Source organism: Lepeophtheirus salmonis, chromosome 8, assembly GCF_016086655.4.
Source record: "Lepeophtheirus salmonis chromosome 8, UVic_Lsal_1.4, whole genome shotgun sequence".
NCBI classification, from domain to species: Eukaryota; Metazoa; Arthropoda; class Copepoda; order Siphonostomatoida; family Caligidae; genus Lepeophtheirus; species Lepeophtheirus salmonis.
In genome coordinates, this window is record NC_052138.2 from 15181031 (window position 1) to 15196340 (window position 15310).

At 35.2% G+C, this 15310-nt stretch overlaps 3 protein-coding genes across 5 annotated transcripts; 2 read left to right on the top strand and 1 right to left on the bottom strand.

Annotated features, from left to right (window-relative positions):
• The first annotated feature begins 4813 nt into the window (after nucleotides 1-4813).
• On the top strand, nucleotides 4814-8936 carry okr (DNA repair and recombination protein RAD54-like okr). The gene is made up of 8 exons (XM_040717931.2): nucleotides 4814-5734; nucleotides 5794-5964; nucleotides 6043-6507; nucleotides 6994-7269; nucleotides 7337-7703; nucleotides 7763-8322; nucleotides 8381-8544; nucleotides 8598-8936. Exons 1-8 carry the CDS (start codon nucleotides 5732-5734, stop codon nucleotides 8794-8796), a joined length of 2205 nt encoding a protein of 734 aa, XP_040573865.1. The 5' UTR covers nucleotides 4814-5731; the 3' UTR covers nucleotides 8797-8936.
• Nucleotides 8801-9680, bottom strand: LOC121122864 (uncharacterized). Its single transcript, XM_040717933.2, has 2 exons — nucleotides 9463-9680; nucleotides 8801-9405 (listed from the first exon to the last, which is right to left on the bottom strand). The coding sequence occupies exon 2, from the start codon at nucleotides 9402-9404 to the stop codon at nucleotides 8946-8948; it is 459 nt and encodes a 152-aa protein (XP_040573867.1). The 5' UTR covers nucleotide 9405; nucleotides 9463-9680; the 3' UTR covers nucleotides 8801-8945.
• Nucleotides 9681-10166: 486 nt separating this feature from the next.
• On the top strand, nucleotides 10167-15305 carry LOC121122860 (uncharacterized). Of its 3 annotated transcripts, none has more exons than XM_040717928.2 (10): nucleotides 10167-11010; nucleotides 11153-11522; nucleotides 11591-11800; nucleotides 11852-11999; nucleotides 12052-12212; nucleotides 12295-12501; nucleotides 12570-13216; nucleotides 13276-13392; nucleotides 13449-13616; nucleotides 13684-15305. In XM_040717928.2, exons 1-10 carry the CDS (start codon nucleotides 10457-10459, stop codon nucleotides 13823-13825), a joined length of 2724 nt encoding a protein of 907 aa, XP_040573862.1. In that variant the 5' UTR covers nucleotides 10167-10456; the 3' UTR covers nucleotides 13826-15305. The 3 variants fall into 3 exon arrangements, with proteins under 3 accessions (XP_040573862.1, XP_040573863.1, XP_071746570.1); XM_040717929.2 differs by having other exon boundaries at nucleotides 10207-11010; nucleotides 13452-13616; XM_071890469.1 differs by having other exon boundaries at nucleotides 10207-11010; nucleotides 12052-12189; nucleotides 12293-12501.
• Nucleotides 15306-15310: the final 5 nt, after the last annotated feature.

Consider the following 15310-nt stretch of genomic DNA (forward strand, 5'->3'; position numbering starts at 1 on the left):
CAGTCGACGCAGAAGTATTTTCGAAAAATCTAAACCTTAGTTGTCTAAAAAAGACTCATGAAAAGCGAAGACTTTTGGGCAAAAAATTAAATATACTTTCGATTTTTATGTTAAATGTCCTTGAAGGAAATGTATGTAGAGCCCATTGGTCTAAGCACTTACTTAAAGAAATTTTGTTTTGTTTTTTATGCGGAAATATGTTATTCTTATTTTTGAAAATGTATTGTTTTGAAAGAGGCATTCATTTTTCTAGGGTTTAGGGTAAATGGTTTTATCCATTCTCCTAACTATGAAAAAAGAAATATATTATTACAATGCTTAAAAATTTCGATACATAGGTTCGAATAAAAATCTGCCTCTACTTTAATTATTTTGTAAAATATTAATTTATCAATATTTGATGTAATGTTGAATATAGGAGAAGGCAGTTTGTTTATATCATAAAAGTATAGCGAGAGCAGAATTATGTATTTAAAAAATTATTATCAAATCTCCATTTGTTTGGTTCTTTAATTTATATTTTTATCAATGATGAACATTTAAAGGCAAAAACTGAGTTGCTTGCATTTACATATTATGAACTATTCTGAAGTACATACATATTGAGCTTCAAAAAACGGTTTTTGTGTTTAGCCGGTATGGCATAAGTACCCCTTATATGACACAACCTTATCAGGTTCAAAAGTGATACATGCGAAATTTCAGCCTCCCAGGTTCAACAGTGTGAGCACTCATAAAGGACACCAACTATAATATCTGTATATGTTACGGGCAATGTGCAAAATGCCGGACAATCAATAAAATTTCCAATGGAGTGGTCAATGGTCATTTTAACTTCATTTACATTGTCATGTAAAATGATTGTATGTTATTTGATCAGTAAACAATTCATTGCAAGCAATTTGATAATCTAGTGCAAGGATGTCCAACCTGTAGATCGCGGGCAACATTGCGGCCTGCCGAATGTTTAATTGTAGCCTACTATTCATTCTCACTTAAAGTAGTATTTTTTAGCAAAATTGTCGCAATATCATCAAAACGCGTGGAACGCTCCTAATACGTACAAACATTAAATAATATTTGACGGTATCTCGTATTTTCTGAGACTCTAACAGGTTGCCAGTTTAACTTTTTTTAAGTAGTTTGTCCATGAAAAATTAAATTTGCCCTTTTTTTACATTTGGTCTAAAATTGAAATAAATTTGTATTTAATAGTTTTGTTTTATATACCCATTTTCAAGAAATTTAACTTAATAGGTTCTGCGGCCCATTCAAATATTTCAAGTGACAATGTGGGCCATTATATTAAAAGGCTAGACATCCCTGATCTAGTACATCTTTATTGAAATTTATATTGTATTCAGACAATCAAAATATAGTATGATAAGAAATTGTCACAAGAGACTACATTTTATTTTGCAGAATATACCTCGGCCAACAGGTTTTGCAAGTGGATCAAAACCTATCGCCACCACCATCCTGAGTATCAAGGACCCCTTCGAGTATATTATAATACGCCCCGGCCCACGGGTTACGCTAGTTAACCGCTTATCCACAAGGTTAATCAAAATCCATCGCGGCTGCTATCCCAAGTATCAAAGACCCCTTATAATGTCCTATAATACATCCTGGCGCACGGGTTGTGCAATTGATCCCCTGAGCCAAAAGGTGTATTATTACTTACCGCTTCCCTGAGCATCAAGGACTCCTTTTACTATCCTATAATACACCACATCCACGGGTTGTGTGAAAGACCTGCAGGTTCAAGAGGTAGATCATTTATCACCGCCACCGCTTCCTTGAGTATCCAGAACTCCTTTCAATATCTTATAATACACCCCAGCCCATGGATTGTGCAAGTGAACTACTGGTCGAAAAGGTGGTTCATTAGCCACTGCCAATTCGATATTGAGTATCAAGAACCTTCGGTACTCACAAAGCTCAAGGGATTGAACTTTTTTTTGGTATTATACATAGTGGGCTCTGTAAATGTAAATTTGGTGGTGGTTTATGACAATCATGTGGCTCCTTTGCAACCGGAAGGTTCAGGTATTTTTTAATACTAAAATATAAGCCAAAAAGGTGAGCAATTTGAACGAACGTGATAAAATATGTGTATATCAGGATGACTACAGCAACAAGTAAAGATTTAATAAAAAATTACATTAGAATTGTTAATCCTATTTAATAATATTCGAGCTACACGGTTGTATATTTTAAATAAATTTTATTACTTTCTTCAAAATCGACACAGACAAAAAACTTATTTAAATAAACTTTTAAACATCAAATGTAATAATTTCAAAAAATTATCTTTATGGATATAGCTAGTATCACCTGAATATTTTTATTAAATATATCCTACACTACCAAATAATCTACTTTTGGACCATGTTCTGCTATTACAGAAGTGTTCTTTTTTAGATGAACTTATTTGTTTGGAGTCTGCGCAGTTGTACTACTTAAAGTCTTGTTCATTTCCATCCAACAGAATTGATGCGCTCAGTCGCAATGTAACTTCCTTCTCTCTGAAAACTTCATCAACACTGAGGAATGACTCCTTGCAAGGCTCAGACTGTCATCTTACATTAAGTTGTTTAAGACATCATTTTTTGTCCCTAATCTATATTTATTTTTTTTAAATTTCATAATACTACTATGGTTATAAAAGCCAATAATAAGAGTTTATATTTTTTAGGGGGTTGCTATTACAAATCTTGAAATAAATTATTACTTGACAGTCAGTTATTTAACAGTAACTGATTTTTAAAATGTGTAATTATATGGTTACACTACGTATTCAGTATGTATCCTATTGTTAATCAACATACGTTTGAATCTGTGATGGAATTAAAATATGATAAAACTATTAGGTTATTATTTGGTACTTTCTTCTGACTCTTTAAATATATCTTCACACGTATTAGTCTTAACCTGTGTATACTTGGAGAGGTATATAATTAGAAATTAGTTCTATATCCAATATCTTTAAATTAAAAAGAATGAAAAGTAAAGTCAGAATTATCTTATTTCCACTATACTTTCTTTTTTTTTTTTTTTGGTGGTGTTGGGGGGGGTACATATACAAATATGCAAAACCAATTGTCATTGTCTATAGTCCAGTGATTCTCAAATAGGGGTACATGGAAAATCACCAGGAGTTAAGGGAGATTTACAAAAAAATAGATTTATTTAATACATAAAAAGATAGTGCTGGGGTAGGGAATATGTGAGTGAAAACATCTTTCGAAAGGGGAAAGTCAATTAAAATGTTTGAGAACCACTTGAAATTATTTTAATTAAGATCAATGAATGGTATAATAATTCATTCATCATTAAATTTGAATTTTTGGAATTACCTTGCTAAAAAATGAGGTATAACAAAATAATATGAGCTTTTGATATTTCTCGTTTCGGCAGCTAAAAACGTTTTCCCATCCATCTGAAATTTGGCATGTATGCTTATTTTTTTGCATAACATTAAAAATTAACTAGACATATTCTATCTTCAGTTTTTGGCCTGCCCTATTACACAATTATATTTCCATAGGGTATTTTTATGTTTTAAGTAACCAAAAAATAATAAGAATAATATGCATAATTACTATTAGTAATTAGTATTGTAAATTAAAATGCATTAACTATTAATACACAGGGTGCACAAGCTATCTGCGCCCCAAAAGGATTTTTTTCCCCCAAAATTTATCAGATTTAAAAAAAAGTCGTCAAAATTGACTTGGAGCTATTTGAGACTTTTTTTTTTTTTTTTGAGGTATGGAAGGGAACCAAGTCTTAGTACCACATCTAAAGCCTCCCATTGGCAATCATGTCGATCCAGGGCTTCACCTTGGTCAATAGCACGCCCAGGTAGTCATCAGTGTTGACTCTGAGGCCTTTGGGGAATACATGAAAAGGCATGACGTGGCATACGAAGCTACCCACGGTTCACTATAAAATTATTGTGGTAAAAAGGTTGCGGACAAAAACTTTGGGGTAATATCGTTGTGTACATTATCATTGTGAGACAAAAACGTTGTGAGTAATATCCTCGTGAAGCAATATCATTGTGAGTAATTTCATTGCAAGGCAATATGATCGTGTGCAATTTATATTATTTTCGGACGATAAAACTATTGAATGATGAAGAAACATGCCAGGATAGAACCCTTCTAATAGGCTATAATACACCCTTGGACTGTTTTGGTGAACTGCTGGGGCACGAGGCAAGCATAAAGGAATCCTTCTAATATCCCAAAATATATCCCAGCCCTCAGGTTGTACTGGTGAAGGGCTGGGTCTCAAGTCAGTTTAAACTCCACCACCGCTGCGTTTCTCAGTACCAAAAAACGGTTCTAATATGTTATAATACACCCGGCCCACGGATTGTCCCAGGCCAAAACCGTTTAATACCTTCATACTTAACATTTTAATCAAAACAAAGGAAAAATTTGTAAGCTCTTTGGAAGTCCTTCATAAAAACATTGATAAATAAAACAATTTTTAAAAACGAGAGTGAGCCAAGGATCTAAAATTGGAATACTTTGGATTTAAAAAATTAATGTAAATATTATAACATTATAGGCCCGGGGTGTATTTTGGGATATTACAAAGGTTCCTTGATGATCAGGGAAACAGCGTTTTTGTCTCACAAGGATAATACCCCAACATTTTTGTCCGCAACCTTTTTACCACAATCATTTTACCGGACACCGAAGCTACCCACCCCAAACCCCATTACGTTAGCTGTTAAATTCGTCTGTATGCTGACGGGCACATCCTTAGTGCAGGAGGTCAATCACCTGTTGTTCTGATTGTTGATCTTCTGGATTTGGTAAAAGTGTTTCTCGTTTTCATGTCTCGATGAAGTGGGTGCTTGAAGCACTTTTCCTTTCCCTTTTTGTCAAGATCTGACCCTACCTCATCTTGTATGAGTAGTAACCAAGGTTTTCGTGAATCCATAGCGGATCAGCGACTCTGACCCGCCAACTTCTCGAGCAGTTTCCCTGATGGACTTCTCCGGGTCCTCATTGACGATTTGCTGGATTCTGGACACGAATTACGGGGTCCGGACACAGTTAGTTTGACCCTTAACTTCAACTCAAATTGATGTTGCCTCAAAATCATCTTTAGAGGACTCAAATTCCATCCTTTTGCTGCGAACGAACGCCTCACTGAGTTCTAAAGTTCGAGCAATTGCTATGTTGTCGATCCCGGAGTTGATTCCAAGGAGGCCTTTTCCAAATATTTGGGACAACACATTCGTCAATTAATTCCATTTTTTTCCAACTGGTGCAGGTTTGAACTACCTATCAAACAAAAACAAATCAGCTCCTTAAGTGCCGGGGTTTGCCTAAGAGAGCGCGCCAAAGTGGCGGCATAGATAGCTTGCGCAACCTATATAATATTACTAATTAGTAATTGCCAATAATAACTAAATAGTTATTAGTTATAATTCAGAAGGTTTTTAGAGATCTCTTAACATGAAAAAGGAAGCAACCTGTGCGATCAGTCATAACTCAAGTAAATTTATGTAATGTCATGTTTTTTGTTAAGACGGCTTTGTTATTGGTTAAAAAACACAGAGACTATGACGTCATTGTACCGCCATAGATTGAAAATATGTGATTTTCAAAAAGATCTGTCATTATTTATTTATACTTCGGGTCCGCTCTTTTACTTCTTGATGTTGAAGGGAAGTTGCCATTGGATTTTAAATTCATGTTAAATCATCATGGTGAGTGTATTTTATATAAATTTAAAATAGAGAAATATTAATGCTATATTTATTTTTAGAGACGCTGTTTTGCTCCGAGTCAGATTTCCAAAAGGAATGACTCCTCTCCTCCTCAGCCCCAGGAAAGTTCTAAACGGAGGAAAAGAAATGATTCCGATGCTACGAAAACTCGAAATCCTCTCAATAACATAAGCAACACAACAACGACTTCACCTTCATCTTCTGCTCATGTATTGATCTACATTAAAGCCTTGCTCTTTTGAATAATTTCTATTTCCGAGTATTTTTGATTTCTCTGTTGTTTATAGGAGAGACTCATTCGCTCCTTTGTGAACAAACCGTTTAAAATACCAATCGCCAATTATGCAGGATCATCCTCTGGACGATCTCTTGGCATTCGAAGATCAGGAAACCGCGTTGCTCTTCACGATCCTGATACAGAGAATGCGCTCGTTCTCTATACGCCACCGGAAATTTCAGAACACGAAAAACTCTCTTTGGGTCCTAGTGCTGAACTTCCTGTACATGTTGTGGTTGATCCTATTTTGTCTAAAGTTCTCAGGCCCCATCAGAGAGAAGGAGTGAAATTCATGTATGATTGTGTTACAGGTATTCGCATTCCAGAGAACTATGGTTGCATAATGGCTGATGAAATGGGGCTAGGAAAAACGCTTCAATGTATTACACTGATGTGGACCTTACTCAAACAAGGCCCTGAATGTAAACCAACTATCGAAAAGGCAATAGTTGTATGTCCTAGCAGTCTAGTCAAAGTTAGTAAATGCAATACATATGTTGTCCGTTTCCACAAAAGCAAGCGAGAATTATTTTTGAAAAATTGAGTATGGATTACATTTGTAATCTTCGACGAATTATCGTCAAAATATATACACCATTTTGTCTTATTAACCCTTTCGTTAATGTTACTTCAAGTAGCCAAAATTAATCGTCCCACTAAAATAATGATAAAATAATAGATTTTATTAGAAAGGGGCCAATATAAGTTTTTAAAATTAAATAAAAGATATAAGCTATTGTCAACATTTCCTTGTATCTTAGCTTATCCCATAAATTTGGAATACAAAGCTCATTATTCACTCGAATGTGTCCATGAAATATTGGTCTGTAGGTATCAAATGTAAAAAAATAAATCGGGATTTTCTCCTTTTCTTGATTGTTGTTCAAGGTTGTTTTTATGTTGACGTAACACATGTATTAAATTATTTTATTTATCCTTTACACAATGTTCTTTCTTATAGAATTGGTATAATGAGATCAGCAAATGGTTGGGAGGGAGAGTACAACCTTTGGCCATGGATGGAGGAAGCAAAGACAGTATTGATAAGGATTTATCAGGCTTTATCAATACATATGGTCGAAGACCTGTAAATCCTATTCTAATTATATCTTATGAAACTTTTCGCCTTCACTCCTCGGTTTTACAGAGTGGAGAGGTGGGCTTGGTGCTCTGTGACGAAGGCCATCGACTTAAAAACTCTGAAAACCTTACTTATCAATCGCTAATGGGTATAAAGGTATTCAATAAATAATCCTTTTTCATTGAATATTAATTAAGATAATAATGTATCTATAAATATCAAGTCCAAAAGAAGAGTTTTATTGTCTGGAACTCCCATTCAAAACGACTTGTTGGAGTATTTTTCTCTTATTCATTTCGTTAACGAAGGACTTTTGGGAACTGCTCAAGAATTTAGAAAAAAGTTTGAAAACCCTATTCTGCGTGGAAGGGATGCTGATGCCACTGATGATGACCATAAGAAGGGTGTTCAAAAACTTCAAGAAATGGCTGAGGTTGTAAACCGCTGTATCATTCGAAGAACTCAGGCGTTATTGTCAAAATATCTTCCAGTGAAATATGAACAAGTTATCTGTGTGCAGTTGACAGATTTACAAAAAGACATTTATCAAAGTTTTTGTAGATCTGATACAATTAGAAAAAATTTGAAAGGTACCCTAGTAATTTAATCATTTTATTATTTTACTTTTGTTTTAACCAACGGAATTCAGGCTCAGAAAAAGTTGGATTTTCCCCACTTCGTGCCATTACCTCCTTGAAAAAGTTAGTGAATCACCCTGATTTGATATATAATGTATGTAAAGAAGGCCATGAAGGGTTTGAAAAATCTCTACAGTACTATCCTGCAAATTATGACCCCAACGGAAGACTCAAACCTGCCTATTCGGGGAAATTGTCAGTGTTAGACTGTCTTTTGGCATTTGTTAAAAACTGTTCGACAGATAAGGTGGTATTAGTATCGAATTACACTCAAATGTTAGACTTATTTGAGAGACTTTGTTCTCTTCGAAATTATGGATTTGTTCGATTAGATGGGAGTATGAGCATAAAGAAACGAGCCAAAGTTGTTGATAAGTTTAACGATCCTACATCACCAGAATTTATATTCATGCTGTCTTCTAAAGCGGGGGGTTGTGGTCTGAATTTAATTGGAGCCAATCGACTAGTCATGTTTGATCCTGATTGGAATCCTGCTAATGACGAACAAGCTATGGCGCGTGTTTGGCGTGATGGACAGAAGAAAGAATGTTTCATCTACCGATTTTTGGCTGTAAGTAATGATATCTTTATATTTCAGACATAATAACAACTTTAACTAACTTAAACAGGTTGGAACCATTGAGGAAAAAATATTTCAGAGACAAGCGCACAAAAAAGCACTTAGTTCATGTGTAGTGGATCAAGAAGAAAATGTAGAAAAACATTTCTCAGTTACAGATTTGAAAGAACTATTCAAACTCGAGGTGGAATCTCCAAGCGACACTCATGACAAGTAAGTTTTTGCACTCAACGGGTTCCTTGTTTGTATAAAAGGTCTCTTTTTAGATTCAAGTGTAGGAGGTGCGTGAATGGGATTCAAGTAAAGGAACCTCCTGATGGGAGTGACTGTAATTCCGATTTATCCGCATGGCACCATTGCACATCAAAAAAGGGTCTCCCGGACATGGCATTGAAGCAGTCCTGGGATGCAGGAATTACTTTCGCGTTTCACCACAAGTCACACGATCAAATTAAAGTCCTTTGAGACAGTAGCTTATGTATCCTTTATTTTTTTAAATTGAAAATATCAATGAGAATTTCATTGAGTTTGTAAATAAGATAAAGATATAAAAAAAGTATATGATGGAGAGTTTTGTAATAAAAGATGTGATCGACGGAACAGAAGTATGAATTTTATTTTGTTTGTTTTTTGTCAGGTAGAACTTGAATGAGAGGTCTTTTGCGTGGAGGAGGAGAGGCGGAGGAGGAACTTGTGGAAGAGCAAGTGGATGAGGAGCTATCACTATCCGTATCACTCGTAAAATCATTATCATTGATGTCAGAGCTAGGAGGAGAGTCTGGATCAGAGTCTGATGTCCAATGCTCTTCATCTCCCTCCTCCCGCGCCTTTAGAATCTCCATCTCAACATACTTCCCTCGCGAGACGTCTTCCACGTTCACGTTTTCTCCTCGAGCCATCCTGGCTTCAAGGTCTTTTTGTGCCTTTTCTAGGCTTGGAAGAAAACCAGAGACTTTGTCCAAAATGGGAGGCCGCTCCAATTTGCGAATCGGATCCAAAAGAGTCTGAACACGTTGCTTTTTCACGTGATCCGCATTCTCTGGCACTTCCAGAAAAGTATTCCTCTTTTCCATTCTGAAAAAAGAAGGGCTAAAGCCGAAGTCCCAATTTTAAAAATAGCGATCCACTCACACTGCCAATTGTCAAAACTCCCTCCACCTATTGAGTTATTTGCGATCAGCTTAATGAAATGCAGAGCTGTTGCTGCAAGTTTTCAAGTTGATCTGATGAATGAATAAGACGTGACTAGGGATAGAACGCTCCTCATATAAACTCGAACTTTGAGCAAGTTGTTAAAAAGCCCGGGGAGAGAAGTGGGATGGAGAATTTAAGTAAAAAGACGAAAGGGACATACTTTCTTTTACTCTTTTATCTCTCCCTCCTTAGCTATAGGCCTACATATCCTATATATATATTTAGAGTTAATGTATCTCTTTGGTTGATCCTTCTTCTCCTCTTGACTTTCTTGAGAGATCTCGAGGATTCATGAAGGAAGATCCAAGTGCATCAATATAGTACAATAGGACAACAGTCAAATAACCTCATTCAATCATGACTATATCATTTTTTTAGAGTTATAGATAGCAAAGGCCTCTACAACAAAATTAGAGCAATAAAAGAGTGAGATTACATTAAGATTTCAGATTACTTTGGCGATGACAAGATTCCCTAGGACACTCTGAAAAGTGTGCATGAGAGAAAAGACAAAATTAGAAGTGAGTGAAGAGTTTAAAAATATAAATGTTAAATGGGTCTGTAATAATAAGGGCTGAAGAAGCTGGAACGGGTCGCCGTGTAGGAGAAAGAAAGACGAATGGATGGATGGATCGGAAAGGAGAGGAGAGGAACAAAACTGAATGAAATTCCAACAGGTGATATGAAGAGTGCCAAGCAATTTGAAGATGCGAGTAGTGATCCCAAAGTGAGGCAAAGAGTCCTTTCCTCCATTCCCCTTCTCTTCTTCTTTTTTCCTTTTCTCTTTGTGGGATTTCTCTTTCTTATCATCTGAGTATTCAATTTTTTTTTTGTTTTTTTTTAATGGACTATTTGAAGATATTGGTGGATTGTGTCTAGTTTTGAGGTCCTCGATACGGATGCTTCCCTTCCCAATCCTTGCCCCTAGATTATGAAATCCTCGGAGCCCAATCGGGGCTTAGTGAATCAGCGACGTTACCCTAGTGTTTTACTCCGGCCCCCTTCTCATACTAGTGGAAGTGAAACGGATGTTTCGACCTCGAACGAAAACCTAAGTACAGAAGAGAGATTCCTTCTTCGGAGCAGTGAACGGCAAGATCCTCAAGGAGAAGAAGAAACGGGTCGTTTTGTGACCCATCACCACCTCTCTTCTCCTCACCCAGACAAATTGAACCCCTCTGTCTACGCTCACAAGGACCCACTCCTCTTCAACAAACTCCTCATTCGCAAGCCAAACATGAACATGACCACCTCTTCCGGGGCCTATTTTGATCCCAAGGGGGTGTCCAATAAAGAGAACTCCTCTGGACATAGTGATTACACCTCTTCAGACATTATTTCCCAGCTTACTCGGGAAATGAGACTTTATTCACAAGCAGCTTTGTCAGGTCTTCCCGTTCCTCCAAAAATGGAGCCACTCGCTAAAAAGCAACTAGGTCCTGATAAGCAGCTCCTTATCTTATCACGCTCTCAACCAGATCTGCAGTACGACCCACCAAATGATGACTAGCTCATTGCCCCTTCTTTAATCATTTCTAATTCTTTTATTTCAACTCACATTCAATTATCATCTACATACTTATTTTGGCAATGAGCTCATCATCATGATTCACATACCCCCTTTTAGTTCATCAGATTCGGACACTAAGCATGACATCCTATCTCCTCCATTAATTACTCCCAACAATGAAAGAGGTGAGGATGCATCCAGAGTTACATCTCATGCATCTACAAATACAGTTTCTACGGGTTTTGAGTCGAATGCGGCTTTGTTGACCGCCATTGAGAGCTATAAAGATGAAAATACTCGATTAAAAAGGGACTTGGATGAAATGAACAAAAAAGTAACTAAAGTGGCCCAACTGGAGATGGAAATGTCAAATATTCATGAGTCATATCAAGGCCTACTTAAACATTCGGAAAAGAGAGAAGCCCTGGAGAAAAATGCAAGGTCAAAACTCCAAGGAGTTATACAAAGTCTTAGTGAAGCTAACAAAGTATTCATTTAAAATTACTTCATCTGACATAATAATTAATAAATTATTTTTCATTAACCTTGATATAGGAAGTAACTGAGCGCCATGAAGCTGTCATGCAACAGCTAATGTCTGGAGATGTCAAAAATCAAAATATTCCTGGATTAGATGCAATATTAAGATCAGAAATTATGAGAAAAGACAGTCTTATAAATCAGTTAATGAATCAAAATAAGATGTTTATTTCTTCTAAAGAACGTCAGGATGTGGAAATGAATGCTCAAAGAGAGACTCTAGAAGTATTTATTCAAGTAATCATTTAAATCACTCACACCATATCTTTTTAATAGGAGCAAAGACAGCATATTAAAATATTAGATAGCGCTTTGTCGAATGCGCAAGCTAGTGTTTTGAGACTCGAGGAAGAAAATAGAATGAAGGAAGGTTATGCTGATCGAGTAAAGCAAATGACAAAGTCGTTGGAGCAACTTCAAGCAGGTACGATCATAAAGAATATATTTTTATTTTATAAATAAAAATTTGTTTTTAGCTTCTGAGAAACGTGAAACCATGGAGAAGAAGTTGCGAGCAAAGTTGGAAGAAGAATTGAAAACATTTAGAATAGGGTTTCAAAGTCGTCTTAATTCTGGGGATGACTGCTTAGATGATCTGCAAACACTTCATCATAAGTTAAGTCAAGCAGAAGAAAGGGTATTAAACATATATTTAATATATCTATACATATAGTGTGTGATCAAACTTGTACTCACTTTCGGATTTTTGTTACTTATAGGTGATTCGCTTGGAGTCCGAAAGAACTCACTGGGAGCAAAGGTATTTAGAAGAAGCAGCTATGCGACAGGTAGCTATTGATGCAGCTTCAATACCAAAAGATGCTAAGATTGCTGCACTCGAAAAAAATTCAGTAGAGTGTGAGAAAATTATCACAGAAGCTCGCTCGGATAAGATGAGGCAATTTGAAGAAGTCCAAAATACTCATGTAATATTTCCTTCTCTATTTAAATTGATATTTATTTTTATTTTTAAACACAATTTATCCATGTTTAGAGAAAGTGTGCCGAGTTGGAAACGTTGGTCAAAACCCTTGAAACACAACTGGCCGAAAGAGACGCTATAATACGACTTATTCAGTCTCAGCAAAGAATACAAGATGGCCCGAATACTTCAATGTCGATGTCAAATCCTGTGGTATCATCTGTTTCAGATACTCATCACTCATCTTTAATTGTAGGCACACCTATATCTTCTACCTCTGTTCCCATGATCCATAATGCTTTAGCTCTTCCTCCACCATCGCCTTCGCCCAATTACCGTACAATATATACTTCTCCGTCGGGCCAAACTTCTGCTGTCATAGCTCAAAGGCATGCGAAACAATTATCAACTCCTTTATTGGCTAGTCCTTTAATTGGAGGTACTGGATTTAGATTACCTGGGACTAATCATCCTATGATTCCATCTGTGTTTCCTCCTCGTTCTTCAAGTGAAGTTATGTTCAAATCTGGTCTAGCTTCCAGATCCCTTACTCCTTCAGATCTTTTCGGAAGATCCCTAACGCCAACGGCAGAGTTATTGAGAAGTACGCCAACTTCTGTAGCAGAATTAAAAGCCAATGCTGCTAGAAGAGATTCTATGCCTGGTAATGATGTTTTATCATTTCAACCATCGTCAAGGCATTCTAGTCCCGTACCCAAGTACGTAAATTCCCTTTCTATTAATTTAATTTTGATTATTAATACAATCTTCCTAATAGTTCTATTGATATTTATTCTGCTACAAGTGCTGCTGATTCTTCAATTATGAGTGGAGGTATTGGAGGTTTTATTGGTGGAACACTTCCTAAAATGGCCTTAAAAACTGAAACTAGCAGGTTTGTTAACTATAAATAGCTATTATTGAGTCTTTTTTCTTTTCCTTTTTAATTAGTAGAGCGGCGCTAGCCTCTGGGAAGTTTACGAATAATCCAGCTTTTAATATATTAATGGATGATTCCATTAGTTCCATAGTTGGTTCAATGACTCCAACTCGAATTGATTCTAATCCTGCTGTTGCTGCCCTTGCAAATAGTCATAATGCTGGCCGAAGAAGTCCAAGGTAAATTTTAGAATATTAATTTACTTCATAAATGAATTGCTAATAAATAATATATACGCTGTTTCAGACATGAGCCTTTGGTTATACCATCTACGTTTAATTCCTCTAGTAGTGGAGGTGCATCAGGATTGGTTGCATCAGTTACCTCTGCAACAACTGCAGATGGTACTAGTGCATCCAAAAGCTATATGGAAGTTTGGAATGTTTAAATATAGCTCAACTACTGAACCAAGATTATATATGTTACCCAAGATTTTAAAGTATCATTTTTATTATTTTTCTCTGAGCTTCTAAAAGTATTTTTCTTTCCAAAAAAAAAAAAAAAATTATTGCCTTTCACCCAAACGAAATACTTAACAAATGTTGTTGACGTTCTTCATATTATTAATTATCTTCTCATTCACGCACAAAGTTTATTATTATCACGTTAGACATAAATATTGAGCTTTAATTATTGATTCAAATGATATTAATACTCTTATAGTTAAATTTTAATTGTTCCTAACTTTGAAAATCAAGTCAATGAGTTGAAAGCAGGGGCTTACTCAATACTTAGACCTATATGAATATATATATATATGTGTCAAAGTTCATCTTTATAGTTCAATTGAACCTTAATTTTTTTAAATCTTGCTGCTCACAATTAATCTTTGAAATTACTTGACTTGTTGAATTCTATTTTTTTAATTTTACAACTATGTTTTAAGAAAGAGCTTAATGAACGGATGAGAATTCGAGTAGTGAATGAAAACGGATTTGCCAAAAGGATTCATTTTTTTTTATGAATGACTTAAATATTAGTTTTTTTAATCAATTTATGGAAAGAATTATACTGTTATTATTATATCTTCATATTATCATTATATACATACATTATTTGATTATTATTCTTATAATCGGTTTTCTTCACCATATTTAACGAAGAAATCCGTTTCTGCACGCACTGTTTTGCAAGTAATGAAAAGGAGAATCTCAGGTCCTTCATTGGTGTTTGTGCCACTTCATACATCATTTTTGTTAACCCACACCCTGCTTAATAAGGGGTGCTATAAAAGTTAAAGCACATTTTGTTATATCATAGTCTTAGGCTATAGTTAAACTAATTATGAAATCCTTTACTAGTCGTCGACAATTCTAGTCAAAAAATATATCTTCAAGAAATACATTTATAAGTATTTATAACTACATATATTCATACAAACACTAAGAATAATTAATTACTCTATATATACATGTTCTATTAATATATTGCGACAGCCTAATTTCTTCAATGAAATACTTAATTTATATTTGAACCCACCTCCCCCCCCCTTCCCAAATTCCATACGTATTCTATATATTTTTCCCTTTTTTTTAAACTAATTACCTTATTAAAGCTATAATAAATCAAAAGTTCATTGCTCTAAATTGAATGATTTCCCCTTACCCCAAATCAGAAAATCAATGCCTTTTTCCCGAAGAAACAAACAAAATTATTATAAATGTTTGATCTCCTAAGGACATTTGACTAAGTATTTATTGATTTTATAACAATATAATTAATGTTTAAATTATCCGAGGCTTTTTTTTATTGTTAAGGCCTTATTCCCATCTTTGCTTAATCATATTTTATTGTTACTGTTGGAAAATACAAAGTTTGTACCCAAATTATGTCATAATAAAGGAATTTTTTTCTTCGAGTTTTATAAATAATT